Below are 15,713 nucleotides of genomic sequence, written 5' to 3'. Positions count from 1 at the left end.
AATTAAACCTACATTATTGTTAACGATGTCGGTATTTCAGATCGTGAGACACGAAACCCCATATGGTGATTGGTCTACTCCTACACATCATCTGTGACTGCAGTGACTATATATAGCTATTTTTAATTTTAATTCCTACCACTAACGACGCTGTCAGCAGATTTTAGTTCCAGTTGGTAATACAGGATGTGACACGAAAATGGTAATGGGGTTACGTGACCCCAGAAAAGTGGGCCACAAAAATACATTGGATGATTGGCACCGACGAAATATCTCGTCGGTGTGATTGGTCTATCCTATACCTCGTCGGTGTTAAAACTGCTAGCGATTTTGCCCAATGGATAAAGTAAATTTCTATTCAGATAAAGTCGCTTTTCATCTGCTTTTGCTTACATACAATATGACTAATCTTTATATTAACCTGTTATGAATGTTTATATTTTTATTAGAATTGTACCAATGAAGAATTTTGTAAACACACTTTTCACAACCTTATAGGATATTTATTACGAAGGAGTATCTTCCTCACCAGAGCAGAATGAAGATGAAAACATTTTTTATACTTTTGCTTGTATTAATTTTTATAACCTACGGATCAAGTTTTGGTAGAAAAAGGATTTCGAGCTGTTGCAAGTGTAATGAACAAACTTTAAGTAAAACAGATTCCTGTGAAGAAGATGAAAATATTGTGTCAGATTATTATTACGATTGTGATCCAAACAAATTTGGAATTGTCCAGAAGATTCCATATACTCGTACTGGTCCAGGGTGCGACACGTTGCAAATTGATTTCTCGTCGGCTTGCATTAGATGCGGGATGTGTCTCGCAATTGCTGAAAAGGTTTACCTGACATTCTCTTACTTCTCATACAGCATCTTGCGTTTTTAAATGTTCTAAAACCGAAATGCATCCTTCGAAAAATAAAAGAAAAAAGAATTATCTAAATTACATGGGAACGGATTGCGTAAGAAACAATTTTTTGTAATAATGAATCATTATATAAAAGAGTAACACGCGGGGGCAGTCTTGTGATAGCTAGGTTATCTTAATTTAAAGTACAGTATATACAATCTGCGTTCTAATTCGAAAAGAATTCTTCGAACATATCTCCGGCCTCTGAAGCATTACATTCTGCAAAGTATTTTTCCGTTTAGATAAATCAAACTTTGCTGGACGTTCACGAGATGATGTCACCGAGTGCATGTTTAAACGATACCGAAGTCAAACTTCTTTTGAGAACAATCTGCGACCACTCATTCCAATAGTACGTTCACCATTTCGATGATAATCGTTTCTGTTTGAACGTAAAAACAATGACACCATTGATTTGAAAAACTATGAATTATTTATACAGCTATGGTCTCAGACAATGCGACGGGAGAAAATTTATTTGCGACAATTTACCTGGCTTCACTTTGTTGTCCACGTCGGCAGATGGACTGTGGGGAAACAAGTCAGTAATTCGAATAGAATAAGTTTCTTGAATTATAATCATTAGATTGGTGCATACGAAATGCTTGAATTTTGGAGTAAAAACAAGTACAGTTATCCTTTTTTGCAAGAATCTGTGTTTTAGGACACGATAAAACCTTTGATTCATTATCGTAACATTATTGTTGCTTTTCGTCGAAGAATTGTCCAAATGTTTATTTATGAAGTCAATTTGTTTTTCTAGAATGACAAATCGTTACACGACGTTTTAGATAAAAATTATATACAATATCTGCTACATATCTGCGTACAATCATATTTTTTGTCAAACTGAAACGTGGACTAGACGTATGACTTTAGCGTTATCTAACTACTGGAGATTCAGTGTTATCTAATGTTTACAGTTATTGTACGCTTCTCGCTACAAATGACCGTTTTATTTGGTTCTGATTACGCATTGGGTCATGCAGATCACGTTTATCTAATTTCTTAACAATTATTTTATCATTATCTAAATAACATGTGGTGCACTTCGAATTTTATACGATATCTTGTATACTTTGTTCAACTTTTCATCGTTATCGATCACCTCATTATAAAATCGAACATTTGGTATGTATCACGAAAAATATCTCGTATAATTAATAATCGTTAAATATATAAAATTTTTCCGTTTCTTACGAATTTTACCTTTCTTCAGACTAAGGGATCTGTGCCATTATTATCTGGATGAAATTGACGAGGTTCAATTATACGAGCAATGGAAACAATGGTGCAGCGACGAGGAAAGCACTGCCGACATGTCGGACATTATATGCCGGTAATAACAAAGAAACAATTAAGTGAAACTACTGTCCGTTTCTTATTTGTTTGTTCCGCAGAAGTGAAATGGGTTTGCTGCGAGACTGTAGAAACATGAAGACTCCAGAGAAATATGAATTTCCCTTTAATACCTACAACGCCAAAGTGAAAATTACCGCGACATATGGAAAATATGGCAGGCACTAGCGACGACACCTACAGCGCCCGAAAAAAGTAGCTGAAAATCGGTTAATTACCAAAATCAAAACGTTCGATAACTACTTTATTTATAGCTTTTCATTTTCCAGTTAAAATAGCGAATTAACGTCTCTAGAAGCAATTCGTCTTTTACGTAGGTTACATTTTTGAACCGGTTTCTGTCATCCCCATTCAGACGGACTTTGGTCCATTGGCTTCAGGCGTAACAGATGTTCAACCATTGCAAAAGTAACTGAGAAATACACGTAACAGAATAGATCGCAAATGGTTCTGAAGTTTTTATGTTTTGTTGTCGCTAAACTTATTCAACCATAACATGTTTTAAAATGCAAAACTTCAATCGGAACCTTTGACATTCATTACACTTTTTTCCACACGACATTCATATTTAACGCGTAAATCTACGTCATTCGCGAAAAGGAAAAACTGTCATACTATTATCGGATTTGTTACTTTTCTGATTGCGTCTGTACTTCGTCCGAAGCAGTTCAGAAAGTTTCGATTTATTGAAACTGGCCTGCCTATGGCGGTTCTGGAGCCGTGACTCAAAAGAGGGCCGATCGATCTTCTCGTTCAGATGATCTACATCAAGCTCGTCTCTCTTTTCAGAGCACAATAGTCCGCCAATTGTTCGTGGATCTTGCGCAGTAGAAGGAGAGTCTGTGGCGAAATTTTCATTTGGTTTCGTTAGGTCATGTCGCATCTTGATGTTCGCTTGATGCTCGTTCTCTCTTTTGCGATGGGGGTGCGGATGTAAATGATGGAACTGCGGCAGTTGGGGTAAATGAGACAGATTCGACATCAGATGACGCTGACGCATCCTTCGCACTATAACGTCCTTCATTTGCCGCCTCTTGTTCCAGATTCTCTCGGCGATCCAGATCGAAATCGCTGTCAATCCACCGGCAATCAAAATGAAGAACGCAGAGTAGACGTCGGCCAGCCTCGCGCTGTGGAAAGTGGTCGATGATTTGCACTGTGGCATCTCCGGCAGCATTCGTTCCGTGATTCTGGTCTGGACACCCCGTTCACGTATTCTCAGAATACTAGAAATTGAATCTCTTAATACGCATCATCGACGAAGTAACATTAAAAAACTCCCACGACCCTCCAACAACCTTTCCCCTACTCAATAACATTTTTCTTTTCTTAATTCCGTTACCGATTCTGCAATTTTCCGTAATACAATGTCCGAAAAACTTCTCTATGTTGATAGACAAAAAATTTAATCCTTATATTGGCAACCATTTACTGCAATTCTTTTTACAATTTTCTACGTCCTAAGCATATCCTAAAACCGTTCTGAATGCCCATTTTTTTCAAAATAAAGATTCAGTCGATTTCGATTAATTATCGACAGAAGGGTTAAAGAAATCCTTGTTCATCGGTTTTGAACGTGATCATTTTCATTGTTTCATTTCTTTCGATCTCTGGAAAAGACTTTTAAACAACAACATCAAATGCAATTTTGGCGTTGTCATGGTTTTATTACTTTCTAATATTTTTATCGAGAACCATTCTTTTTAGCCGAGGGTTAAGTAACATTAAAATAGTTACTGTTCTACCTAAATTCAATTATTATCCTCTGTTTTCTTTCGATAGCTTTAGTAATTTATTGTAAAATTTCCAACGAAACAGTTTTCGCTGTGTGAAAAGGCTTCTTAGCGAATTTAGAATTATGATAAACTCTAGAATCGCATTATGGATTGTTTCTTTGCGACTGCAGAACAGTACAAATATTTAAAGAATTTCAAAATACTAGAAAATTACTAGAAAAAGAAATAGAAATCTACGTAGCACCTCTGCATCTTGCATTTAAAGTAGACAATTTTTATTTTGATTAATGTGACAATTATTAATTACCTACTTTAGATTAATGATCTTTTTGTAGGGGCATGAGTGAGCCATCGGTAGAGCAACCATCGTGAAAGTTTGTGGAAGTGGCAATTCCTTCAAAGTACATCGTTCTTGAATTAAAGTCGTTCGGAGTGCACGTCGTGCGAGGGTGGCACTGACGAAGAAACCATATTGGCCCTGTACTGCTTTCGTCAAACCGGAAGTGGTATCTAATCGAGACTCCCGGTTGTTGAAGGCTCTTATGTATAGCTCGCGGAGGCTGCTGTCGTTCACATTCTAAGAAAAACCGTAAAATATCAAGATTCAATATAAAAGATAAGGTGTACGAAATCGAAGTTTTTTTCGGAACTCTTAAAAAATTCAAAAATACTTTGAAATCGTTAGCTCATTTTTTTTTTCTATGAAAACTCAAATAAAGAAGAAACATGTATGTCTTTAATTGTATCAAAAATTCCTTATGTGAAAGATAAAATAAATATATTAATTTTGTGATGAACACATCGATGATTTTACTGCCAATCATCAAACAATAAAGAAACTGCTTTCTGGTTTCTTCGAATGGAAATGAATTCAAATCATCTATGAATATTATCAAGAAATGAGACCATAATTTATTAGAAAATATAAGAAGGATTATAATTTAAACATTTGCATGGGCCATGTGTGCATGAAGGTCTTCAATTTATCGATCTTACCCGAATATACTCGTCATCGGTTATGCTGTATCCTAACTTGAAGTTATGTGACAGAAGATCGGAAATTGATTTGATGCCACTTGCTTGAACCGACAATATCGATGTAATGAAACCTGCATATGCGTTGTACATTACTAAAGCGAACATCAGGCTAAATAATAAAACGGTCTTTCCCGACGGGTTGCGAGGGGTCCACGCAGAACCTGCATTTTAGAAGTTTTTGCAAAATTAACTTGAACACTTTACGTAAAACATTTGATTCACTTTGTCCTACGAAGATGCAAAAAGTGCCAAATATCTCTGGAGGATCATAATAATATTCGGACAGTTTTAAAAGGATGATAACATTGACCGATTTTGATGAAATGTTCGTGTATGTATAATTGATATAGATCTCCAAAACGTACATTTAAAATATTCAATAACGCCCACATAACAAAGTTGTACTATACAACTTTTAATATTTTCTCTGCAATTCCAACCAATTGCAATGTTCTCAAAATTTCCTCACGTCATGTGGTAAACCAATTATTGTAACTTAAAAAAAAATCCAAGTCGTATGGTCCAAACTTTTTAAAAATTTCCGAATATTGCTGTGAGTCACTGTAGACACGCATACTGTACCGTATAACATGTAATTTGCTTTATTAATTAATTTATATTTCATGTTTCTACTCTTTGTAAGGACAATTATTAATTTTCAATTGACTTAGTTATCGAACCTTGCATGCACATTATGCTAATACACCATAAGGCAGTCTCTCCGATACCAACACATTTTTCCTCTTCAGAGTGAAGAACAGTCTTCGCGGTATAAATGATCAGGCCCATCACAAACAAAATGGCGACGTAAGTAAAAGCCACACATCCCAAAAGATAGTTGTTGAACGGCTGGCGAAATATGTCTCTCATGGTTCCGCTCTCCAATGGATGATAATATATGTTTCTCCTGTTCAAACACTCCTATATATTAAAACTGTTGAAAAAGTGTTGTTTAGTTACATTCAGTTTTTCATATTTATAAAAAAAGTAGTTTAACACGTTCGGGACCAGCGCACAGTGGAGCATTTGCCTCGAAAAGTTGGCCAATGTACGATTTTTCAAATCTTGCGTAAGATACAAAATTTTGGTTATCTGAGCTATTGGAATATATGAAAAACAGTGTATCAGTATTATTTTTTTATTTATGTACTTATGTAGCTTTGTTCTGCATTGAAAGTAAAGAGTTTTGTAGTACAGTGATATCTCTATATATGTCGCCAAGCCCTGGACGATAAACGTCGCGGAATTATCCCCACTAACGTGGGGACCAGTGCAAACATAACACGGCTCGGGTATGTCTCGTGGACAATACACGACGCAGGCAAGTGTTGTTGACATATATCGAGAATTCACTGTAATCATTTTTCTCTTCGTACGTTTCTGAAATATCGCTCGGTTATTAGGATCGTTTATGTGTGATGAAGATGTTGTGTTCATTTGTTCTTTACAGACACTTTTTAGACAGGTAAACATTACAGTTTTCAGCAATTTTCACTTTTGTATTGTTTGTGTGCTTAAAATTACTCAAGTTTGAAGATGGCCTATTACTTATTGCGATGTTTCCCGTTTGTAGAATTTTCATGAAAGAAATTTTTAAGCTTCCAAGTGAGTCCCGATGCTTGTTTTGGTGTCATTGAACGCACTAAGGTTTCCAGTTTATAACGTAAAAAGAATTAGCTGCCAATTCGCGCCGCTAAGAATTTCCAAACGGCTTTTCTACGTGACATTCCGTATTCAGTTAGATATCCAAAGTTATGGAGAATAAACAATTCGTAAATTCAAGTTATATTTCATAAGTTCGTTATAATTAATATATAAGTTAAAGTTTACTATAGTTTATATTATTAGTTTGTAGTTTATCATAGTCTATTAAAATAATATTTGAGTTCACTTTAATTTAGTTAGTGTTAGTTTAGTATAGTTTTTTATTATTTATTAAATTTCATTATAATTTACTGTGACATTATGGAATCTCCTATAGCAGGTACGCATTATCTTTCGAAATTGGCGAATTAAAAATTAAAATTAAATTAAATTAAAGAGCTCTTTCGAGTATACTGCAAGTGCTGGAAAGTGATTGTATAATAAAAGTTATTATTATACCATACGCATTTTTTTTTAATTGCAGAAAATAATGATTATTTCATTCACAAGTACTTTTAGCCTAATAAAAACAAATAAAACACAAACATGTTTCGAACCAAAGTTAAACGGTGTTCAGACATCTACAAACCTCGATATGTAGAATTTCGAAAATATTTTTTTTTCAACGAAAAATTAAGGTAACTTTGATTTTTTTTTAAATTTTGTTGTAGCTGCTCTTAAGACGAATTCAACGATATATAATATTATGACCTTGAGACTAAATAACGTTGCAATAGTTTCGTCCAGTTTTTCCGGCCAAATACTCCACTGTGCAGCGTCATACATATGAATACGTGTGACGATCATAATTCTTTATATATACAACATAAGAAAATAACGCATAGCACGGTTTTTGTAGAATTTACGATTTTCCTGCGATTACATCTTTCTTGAAAGATGTTAAAAAAAATCCATCGCATTTACTATATTATAATTACGGCGCGGCTATTAATAAAATTAAATATGCAAGGCAAAATGGATACGTATGAGGAAAAACGTGTACAATGTTGTTCATGTTTTTCTTCGTTTATTTCAGAATGCACTTGAGGAAACACTTCAGTATGAAAATTGAATTCCTCACATGTATCGAATAAGAGGATGGCTAAACGTCATTTCCGCTTGACGTTCTTCGTTGACAGTAATGTATCCCAGACCTATATCGACAGCACCGGTAACAACATCACCCAGAAGATCGCTCCAAACTTTGTTGTTCAAAGTACCGAGTTTCTCGTGGTGGACTAATTCGATACTGCAAAATCACGAAGCCGTAATTTTCAAATATGTTTACGTTTTCATAGGCGTTTAGAAGGTGAATAGTGGTTCTTTTCAAACAAACAAGAATTTTTCTTTGCAAAATGCAAAAATACCAAATCTGTAATTGCATATTGGTGTCTAAAGTTTTGACATGTAGTTCATGCATAATCTCAAACTGGAAAGCTTTATGCAAAATAAACATTTTCTGGATTTGTTGCACAAAACAGGGGGCCACCTAAATATCTGTTTCTTTCTTTAATAATTTTAGTAATTCATACGTAGTCATAAGAGAGGAAAGTGTCTTGCGTCGACTAGAAATTGATTGAATAATATGCACGTGCTATAAATGCATAAAGATTTGCAGTCTAGTCATAAGCAACACATCGTGTTCATCGTTTTACTATTTTAAATGACAGATACATAAGTATTTTTGTCGGAAGTGCATAGAATCGGGAGTCTAATGATGAGAAATGCAATTATGGAAATTTTCTTGTTCGTGCTCGTGTGATATGTCACGTCCGGTGGCTCGACTGCCAATGAATAATCAATCAGATAAGGTATTGTTATAAAAATTCGATAATGTTATACGAGAGGGAAAACATAGAAATAATATATTAAATCTATTAAGATATTCAAGATATTAAGATTCTCGATATTAAGACATTAATATCTTATTTCTATGTTTTTCTTCTCGCGTAACATCCTCGAATTTGTATAACAATTCCTTATCTGATTGATTATTCATTGGCAGTCGAACCACCGGACGTGACAATACAAACCTCGCATTAACGCTGCCCGTAACGAAGTTCGCAAAATCGAGAAGCGGCACGATATCGTTCGCTTCTAACTGATCGGTAACATCCATCTGTCCATCGATGGTACCATTCAATACGCCGAAAACAATCGGCATCCCTTTGAAGTCGTTCCTAAGCTTCACACTGGCTGGTCTCTGCAACGACCAAGAATGCGGATCCCAAGAACCGAGGAAATTCGTCACCAGGCTAGTGTTATCCGAGTGCCGTATTTTGTACACGTGGACAAAGTAAAAAACCACCGTCCGGTTCTCCAAAATGGCGTAGTTCAAATTCATCGTCGCGTTTTCAACGGGTCTCGTCATCACGGCTGACTCCCGATATTGATAGTGGCTGTGATAACGTTTCAGACAGCAATGCGATCTTAAAAATATAATACAGGCTTTCTTAGTAACAGCTCCGTCCATCAAAAGTCAGGTTTGACACGCTGGCTGCCTCATCAGTCTTCATAAATACACTGGCGAGCTTCATGCAAAATGCAAATTTTCTGAATCGGACGTCAGAAGTGCAAACTAGGTATTTTTTACTTCAACGATTTTAACTAGCTGAAAACAATGGAAGATTCTGAACTTCATTCAACACTCGTCCACTTTTACCATAAACGCGGGTAAAAACCGCAGTCTATGTACTCATGCAAGTAAAAAAATATTCCGAACAGCTTATTCAACAGTACTACCCCACCCCCCACCCCGTCCCCCAACAGAAAATATTTGAATAGATGAGTTTTTACTTTTTAGTTATAAATAGACTGCAGATATTGTGCACTTAAGACAAAAGGTGAATGTGTGTTTATGTTCTCGTATTGTTTTCAACGTATTCAAAATATTAATGAAAGAAAGAAATTTGTACATAACTCTGGTATTTTGCAATTGATGTACGAGAGTTTCGTTTCGCATAAAAGTCAAGTTATAAATAGTTATAAGTAGCTATGTATAAACCTGGCCCGACTGTAAGTTTAAATTTTGTGTTTAAACTTCTTTCTGAATGTTTACCAAGTTGTCAGTCATCACCTTTTCCAAAAGGTTCTTGATAAATTCTGAATCGCGGGATACGTCAAGGAAGTCGTGGCGATGATCACGTCGCTATCAATACCAATATTCAAATGCCGGAGCACTGTGTCGATAGTCGTATCTGTGTTCCTAGTTGTGATCATCAGCCAGGAGATGTAATAGTTAAAAAGAAACTTCTGAGAGGCCTGTAAAATTATTTCATAAATAACGAATGTTATAAAATACGAGTTCGTTTATATTATAACAGCAAAAACGTTGCAATCCAAGCGACGTGTGAATAATGAAAAAAGGGTTCGCGTGATCATTCTGAGGGACCTGTGTAAGTATTTAATTAAAATAAATATTTAATATAATTTCGTTTATATTGTAACAGTGAAAAAGCTACAGCCCAGGTGACAGTAAAATATCTAAAATAACAAGAGTTAATGAATTAATCGGTTCTTCGGTGAACCGTGTGATCATCTATGACTCAGGCATCAATTAGTCTTTAAAGAATCGTCATTACGTCGTTTCGTTTCACAAAGCGTGACGTTACCACCTATCTTTTTTGTCATAAATGGTAATGCACACGTATAAATTTAACAAAATACAGTATAATTAATTTATAGCTTTATTATCCTAAGAAAAATATTTACTGATAACTTCGTGAATGTCTCGTGGTACGCATTAATATTATAATATCTATTATGTAGTTTATTGCTCAATTAATCAACAAATTCGATTTTTGATTCTTCCTGACAACCGCGTCTGTATCACGTCACAACAAAATTGATGAATCACATATCTGCAATATACAATTATCACACTTCAAGCACGTGATACTGTCTGCTGTATGGCGTAAGCAAAGGATCGAATGTATGAATACATTTTTCTGGCATCCATAATAACGAATGAGCAGATCTCGATTATTAAATGTCGACAAACAAAACCTAAAAGTTGATAGTATTATTCGTATTCGCACTATTCAAATATTTGAGATACTGATATTACTTCTAACTAAAAGAAAATATACAACAACAATGTTTAAATGTACTTTTTTTATACGTATTTGATTAATTTTCAATACCATCAACATGTGCATTAGTTTTTCAAGCATTTGGACAGAATTGATTGCATTTTCTCCTAAAATTGAATAGTTTATTTTAATTCTATTTATTCTCTTCAAATATTTCCGAAACTAGTGCGCGGATAAAAACAAGTATCCTATGAATATTGCTGGTCTTTTTACGTATGATAAGATCCCATACTGAAAAATATATGTTTCCATTTGAAAAAACAAAGTTGACCTTCAAATGACCTTGAAAATGCCACCGAAATAAAATACTCATACTGCCCCTCTCTTTCTCCCTCGAAATCCTTGGATATGTGTTTTACATTTTTTAAATATCTTTCATACTTTTCGAGATATTCGGCTGGAAAGTTTTCAAATGAACACCCTGTATATCGTTTAGTCGTAATTTAATGTGCAAATATCAGGAACCATATGAAACCCCATCGATCATTAGCAAAATTATATTTTTCCGAGAAGTGTCGAAATTTTACGACGCTTGTAAACACTTTATGATGTATTGAGATGAATAAATGATTAATCAGAGGGTCCGTTCGTTTGAACGCAACGATACTAATAATTACGCTTTCTTTGTATGCATACGTGCTTCTTACCACGTGAAGAACGTTCTCGGAGGACGTCAGATTCAGTCCATCCAACAGCACGATCGATCCGATCCGGTGTTTCCGGATAATAAGGGCGTCGGGTATGTTTGGATTGATAGCTGACTGAATTGATACGCCGATTCCTTTTTCAGCGAGACAAGCAAACAAAGGTCTTGCGTAGGTAAACACACAGTCTACGCAAACAACATTCAAATTGGCAGAGATTTTTCGAAAATGTTCCGAGTGTCTTACTTTAGACTTCCTAAGTATCGAGTAACTTACGTTACTCGTGGAAATACTAGATAATCATTCATAAATATTACATACATGTCTATAGGAATGTAAAACGTCGATTATATTAATAAGAATAAAAATAGATCGACTTGAATAAACCAATCGTCTTAAAAACCATTGGAACTCCATTTTTCATAGACGAACAAAAATATTTAAAATATTGTAAACCCTACCCTGTGAAAGATAGTTTTTCGGTAGAAAAATGTTACAACCTCTAGAACGATTAAACACAATACGTCTGTTTTTCTTTTTTTTTTTTTTTTTCTTAAATTCTACAGTGTTATCGCCATTTTGCATTAATGAATCATTATGCTGCACTAGTTAATATTGAAGACAATGAGTCAACTTCATCATTATTCTAATTTTCCTTGACGTAGTGTTTCATAATGATAAATAAGGAAAAATAAATGTATAATGTATTGGATGATTACAAAACCACGCAGTTTCTACGATGAAGAAAATAACCAGGTTGTAAAACGTTGGGAGACAATTGTAGATAATAGTATTGATTGTACTATTGATAATAGTATTGTATTGCGAAATCGCATATGTAAGCAGATGTGATCTTCCGATGCTTTTAATAGTAAACAAACATCGGGTGATTATAGGAACACACCACAATCACACCACGTGAAATCATGCGCTATCGCGTCGCGTAGACTCTAAGAATATCATGTTAAATTACTTGTTATCGCATAACGTAATAGTAGTGTGTTCTCACCTAATTGTTTTCAGTATGAATGAAAAGTGAAAAGTACGTGAAAAGTTAAGTAACTGACCCACAAATTATAAATATTTTTTATTAACTTCAGGATTATTTTTAATATTTAGTAAACGTTCACCTTAGATCCGCGTTATCGTTAAAACATGTTTAATTACTAGGCTGCGGATCTTTATGCATTTATAGTATGCATACATTTTCAAAGTCCAAGGAAGCAAGTATAGAAGCAAACATTAATGACATCTCAACTTGACACTAATTATAAGGAATGTTCTAGTTGATAAACTCAGCTTATTCCTTATCCTGGTTTTTATAAAATCGTTCATGCAATTTAACTCATTAACTACGGCTGTCGTCTATAGATGACGACAACAAACTTTTGTCAGATACAGCCGTCATCAATAAGCGTTTTAATTAATTATGCCGGGAACAGGAATTTCATACGTAACATGTGCATCAACTTCTGTGCATAAATCATCACGTATACATAGACAGGAAATTAATGTATCAGCAGTTGTACAACTTTTCTTTTTTTTTTTTGTTTTTTATTCAGACAGACACATTCGTGAATATATACCAGTAGCTAAATGGTTAAAATTTGCATAAAGATCCGAAGTTTATTAACCACTTAGAAGATGCTGCGTCTTAGAAAAAGTATCATGATAAAAAGCAGTACAATCTATTATTTTGCAATTGTAAATGCACCGTCTTCTTTGATCATACTTATGATCATTTCGAACGTGTAAAGCTTTAACGGTTATTCGCGATTTATTGTCACCGAAAGTTTTCTTCGACATTGTATACAACGACTGTGCATGCTATTTAATCGTTGATTTTCACAGATATCAAATTTAATCTTCTCACCTAAGGAACTCAGATTGTCGAACAACACTATCTGATCCCATAATCTCCATTTCGCGAATTCCAGTATCAGTTGCAACGTTAACGGAGGCGGTAAGATACACGTGCTCGTCACCATACAAAATGTTGTCATCATAAAAAATCCTGCTCTCATTTTTCTGTCGACAGATGATAAAAAATATCCTACCGAAATTTACGCGATATTCTTTGATCTGTTCACGCGAAAAAATCGCGCGGGTGGCCTAAGAGCTTCGAATATTTTTTCAAAATACTAAGCTGCACTTGAAATCAAAATCGATTCATTTAATTAATACGAATTTACATTCCACTTATCTTCAGCCCTGATTGAAGATTGTTCGAAGATATTCAAAAAATCACCGAAAACAATTCACGAGAACTTCCTAAATATCTGTTATTATAATACTTGGATTGAAATAGTTGAGTTTCAGTCAACAGTAGCCGGAAACATAATCCGCCTTGCTACTTCACTGACGCCTGCACGAAACACCTTAGACAACGATCGAATATAGACTGAGGACCATCTCGTAGGGTTTTTCCGATTCTTTCTCGCTTCAACGCATGCGAATAAAATTACCCCTGACGCAGGGATCATGGAAAATTCTTTTCTTCATTCCCCCGAGTGACCTAATTGCGATAGTGATGGCAAGGCTGGTTAATAATCGACCATTTTCCCTTAAGAGACTCTGCGTATAACGACGGAGTTAAACTCATTGTCAGTGGGACACTGCCGATAGTTTCGCTGAGTGAATGTTGACTTTGAAGCTGGCTATCGTTTCATTTCATAAGCTCGGAGGCGATGTAAAATTTGTGTAGCTTTTCTTGTAGAATGGAATTAACTAATTGACGTGACTATCGACGTTTGCACAGAAAACCTGTTAATGATGACAATGGTGTGTCCATAATAGTGTTTGCCCCGCAATGACAGGAAATCAATAGAATTGATGTAATCGATACCAAAAGAATCGATGTTATTTATAAAAGATTGCGCTCGTGGTTTCTATAGAACTGATACCGAGATTTTATTTGTTTGGAATCATCGAATTGTTCTAACTAGCAGGCAATGCATTTTATTTATTAAAAAATAATTGGTGCCCTTCTGATTTGGACAAATTTTATTTGGTATCGTACACAGAAAAGACTAATGTTAACCATGGAACGGTCATCTTTTTGCTTTCACTTGTTAAGAAAATTATTGTAGTTTTTGTGGCATTCGCAATACTGATTTGGTGGTACGTATATAAGATGTGAAAACATTGGTAGTTAAGAACCCGGGGTAGTCACGTGACTTTTTAATGATGACAAACGGCATACAATGTAAGCAGATGGAGAATCGCGCACGAATGGAAGTTTAAACTTTTAGATTTTTCAATATACCTCCATAAAATTGCGACGAGTGAATTGAGGAGCTTTTCCTGATGAAAATGAGTCCAAACTCGAGCGTAATCGAACAATTTTATTGATACGTAATGTTAAGATAAAAATTACAATCTTATTGAAGATAGTCCAAATGATGTCGTGTTTGGACTCATTTTCATCGGGATAAGCTCTACAACTTATTCGTATTAAAAATATTATTCGCATTCAAAATATAAAAGCTTAAATTGCCAATAATACTCGATTCTCTATCAACATTAAGTATCAATAAAAATTGTTCGATTACACTCGAGTTTGGACTCATTTTCACCAGGAAAAGCCCCTTCAATTCACACGTCAAAATTTTATGAAGGTATATTGAAAAATCTAAAAGTTTAAAAACTTTCATTCGATGCGGGATTCGATCCCGGACCAAAAGATTCTCAGCCAGAGACGTTACGGCTTACGCCAACCAAAACTGTTGAGAATAACAGTCATATATTGAAATATAACGCAAATAAAATATTTTATATTGCAGTTTTAAGTTCCTACACTGTTTTCCTCAATACAAAAATGGTCAATATTACATAATACACCTACAAAACGGTCAGAAGCCATCGAAACAATTGATTTTGTTTTTTTTTTTTACGACGATGCAATTTATAAAAAATTCTGAAAAAATTAAAAAAAATTATTTCAATAATATCTAACTACTGAATTTTTATAAAACTGGTATCTCTGAAACTTCAATTCGAAATGTGCACTTCCTTCAAATGAATGGACATCCAATTATCCAATTTTCATAAACATGTTTGCATAATCTGGAAAATCTGTAAAAAATACACATTAATAATCACAATGAGACACAAATAACATAATAGCATACACATGGTCAACTGAAAACTTGGATATAAAATCGGCAATTTTATACTTTCGGATTTGTTTAAAAATCGATTTTGCAGCCAAAAATTCTGAAAAAAACCTCAGTCGTGTATGATATTAGGTAGAATATTCCTCAATTCTTTCGTAATTTTTTGTTGAGCA

General features: G+C 34.6%; 2 protein-coding genes across 4 annotated transcripts; one reads left to right on the top strand and one right to left on the bottom strand.

Annotated features, from left to right (window-relative positions):
- Positions 1–343: 343 nt before the first annotated feature.
- On the top strand, positions 344–2,556 carry LOC143353866 (uncharacterized). The gene is made up of 6 exons (XM_076787470.1): positions 344–881; positions 971–1,008; positions 1,156–1,265; positions 1,356–1,454; positions 2,133–2,252; positions 2,314–2,556. The coding sequence occupies exons 1-6, from the start codon at positions 539–541 to the stop codon at positions 2,438–2,440; spliced, it is 837 nt and encodes a 278-aa protein (XP_076643585.1). The 5' UTR covers positions 344–538; the 3' UTR covers positions 2,441–2,556.
- Positions 2,557–2,735: 179 nt separating this feature from the next.
- LOC143353639 (glutamate receptor ionotropic, delta-2) lies at positions 2,736–14,076 on the bottom strand. Of its 3 annotated transcripts, XM_076787113.1 has the most exons (10): positions 13,891–14,076; positions 13,299–13,453; positions 11,429–11,613; positions 9,767–9,951; positions 8,724–9,119; positions 7,772–7,939; positions 5,727–5,953; positions 5,005–5,207; positions 4,320–4,585; positions 2,736–3,498 (listed from the first exon to the last, which is right to left on the bottom strand). In XM_076787113.1, the coding sequence occupies exons 2-10, from the start codon at positions 13,447–13,449 to the stop codon at positions 2,859–2,861; spliced, it is 2,421 nt and encodes an 806-aa protein (XP_076643228.1). In that variant the 5' UTR covers positions 13,450–13,453; positions 13,891–14,076; the 3' UTR covers positions 2,736–2,858. The 3 variants fall into 3 exon arrangements, with proteins under 3 accessions (XP_076643228.1, XP_076643229.1, XP_076643230.1); XM_076787114.1 differs by lacking the exons at positions 11,429–11,613; positions 13,299–13,453 and having other exon boundaries at positions 13,891–13,917; XM_076787115.1 differs by lacking the exons at positions 11,429–11,613; positions 13,891–14,076 and having other exon boundaries at positions 13,299–13,413.
- Between the last annotated feature and the right edge of the window lie 1,637 nt (positions 14,077–15,713).

Source organism: Halictus rubicundus, chromosome 4, assembly GCF_050948215.1.
Source record: "Halictus rubicundus isolate RS-2024b chromosome 4, iyHalRubi1_principal, whole genome shotgun sequence".
Lineage (NCBI taxonomy): Eukaryota > Metazoa > Arthropoda > Insecta > Hymenoptera > Halictidae > Halictus > Halictus rubicundus.
The sequence above is the reverse complement of the archived record's forward strand: the minus strand, read 5'-3'. Positions and strand labels throughout refer to the sequence as shown.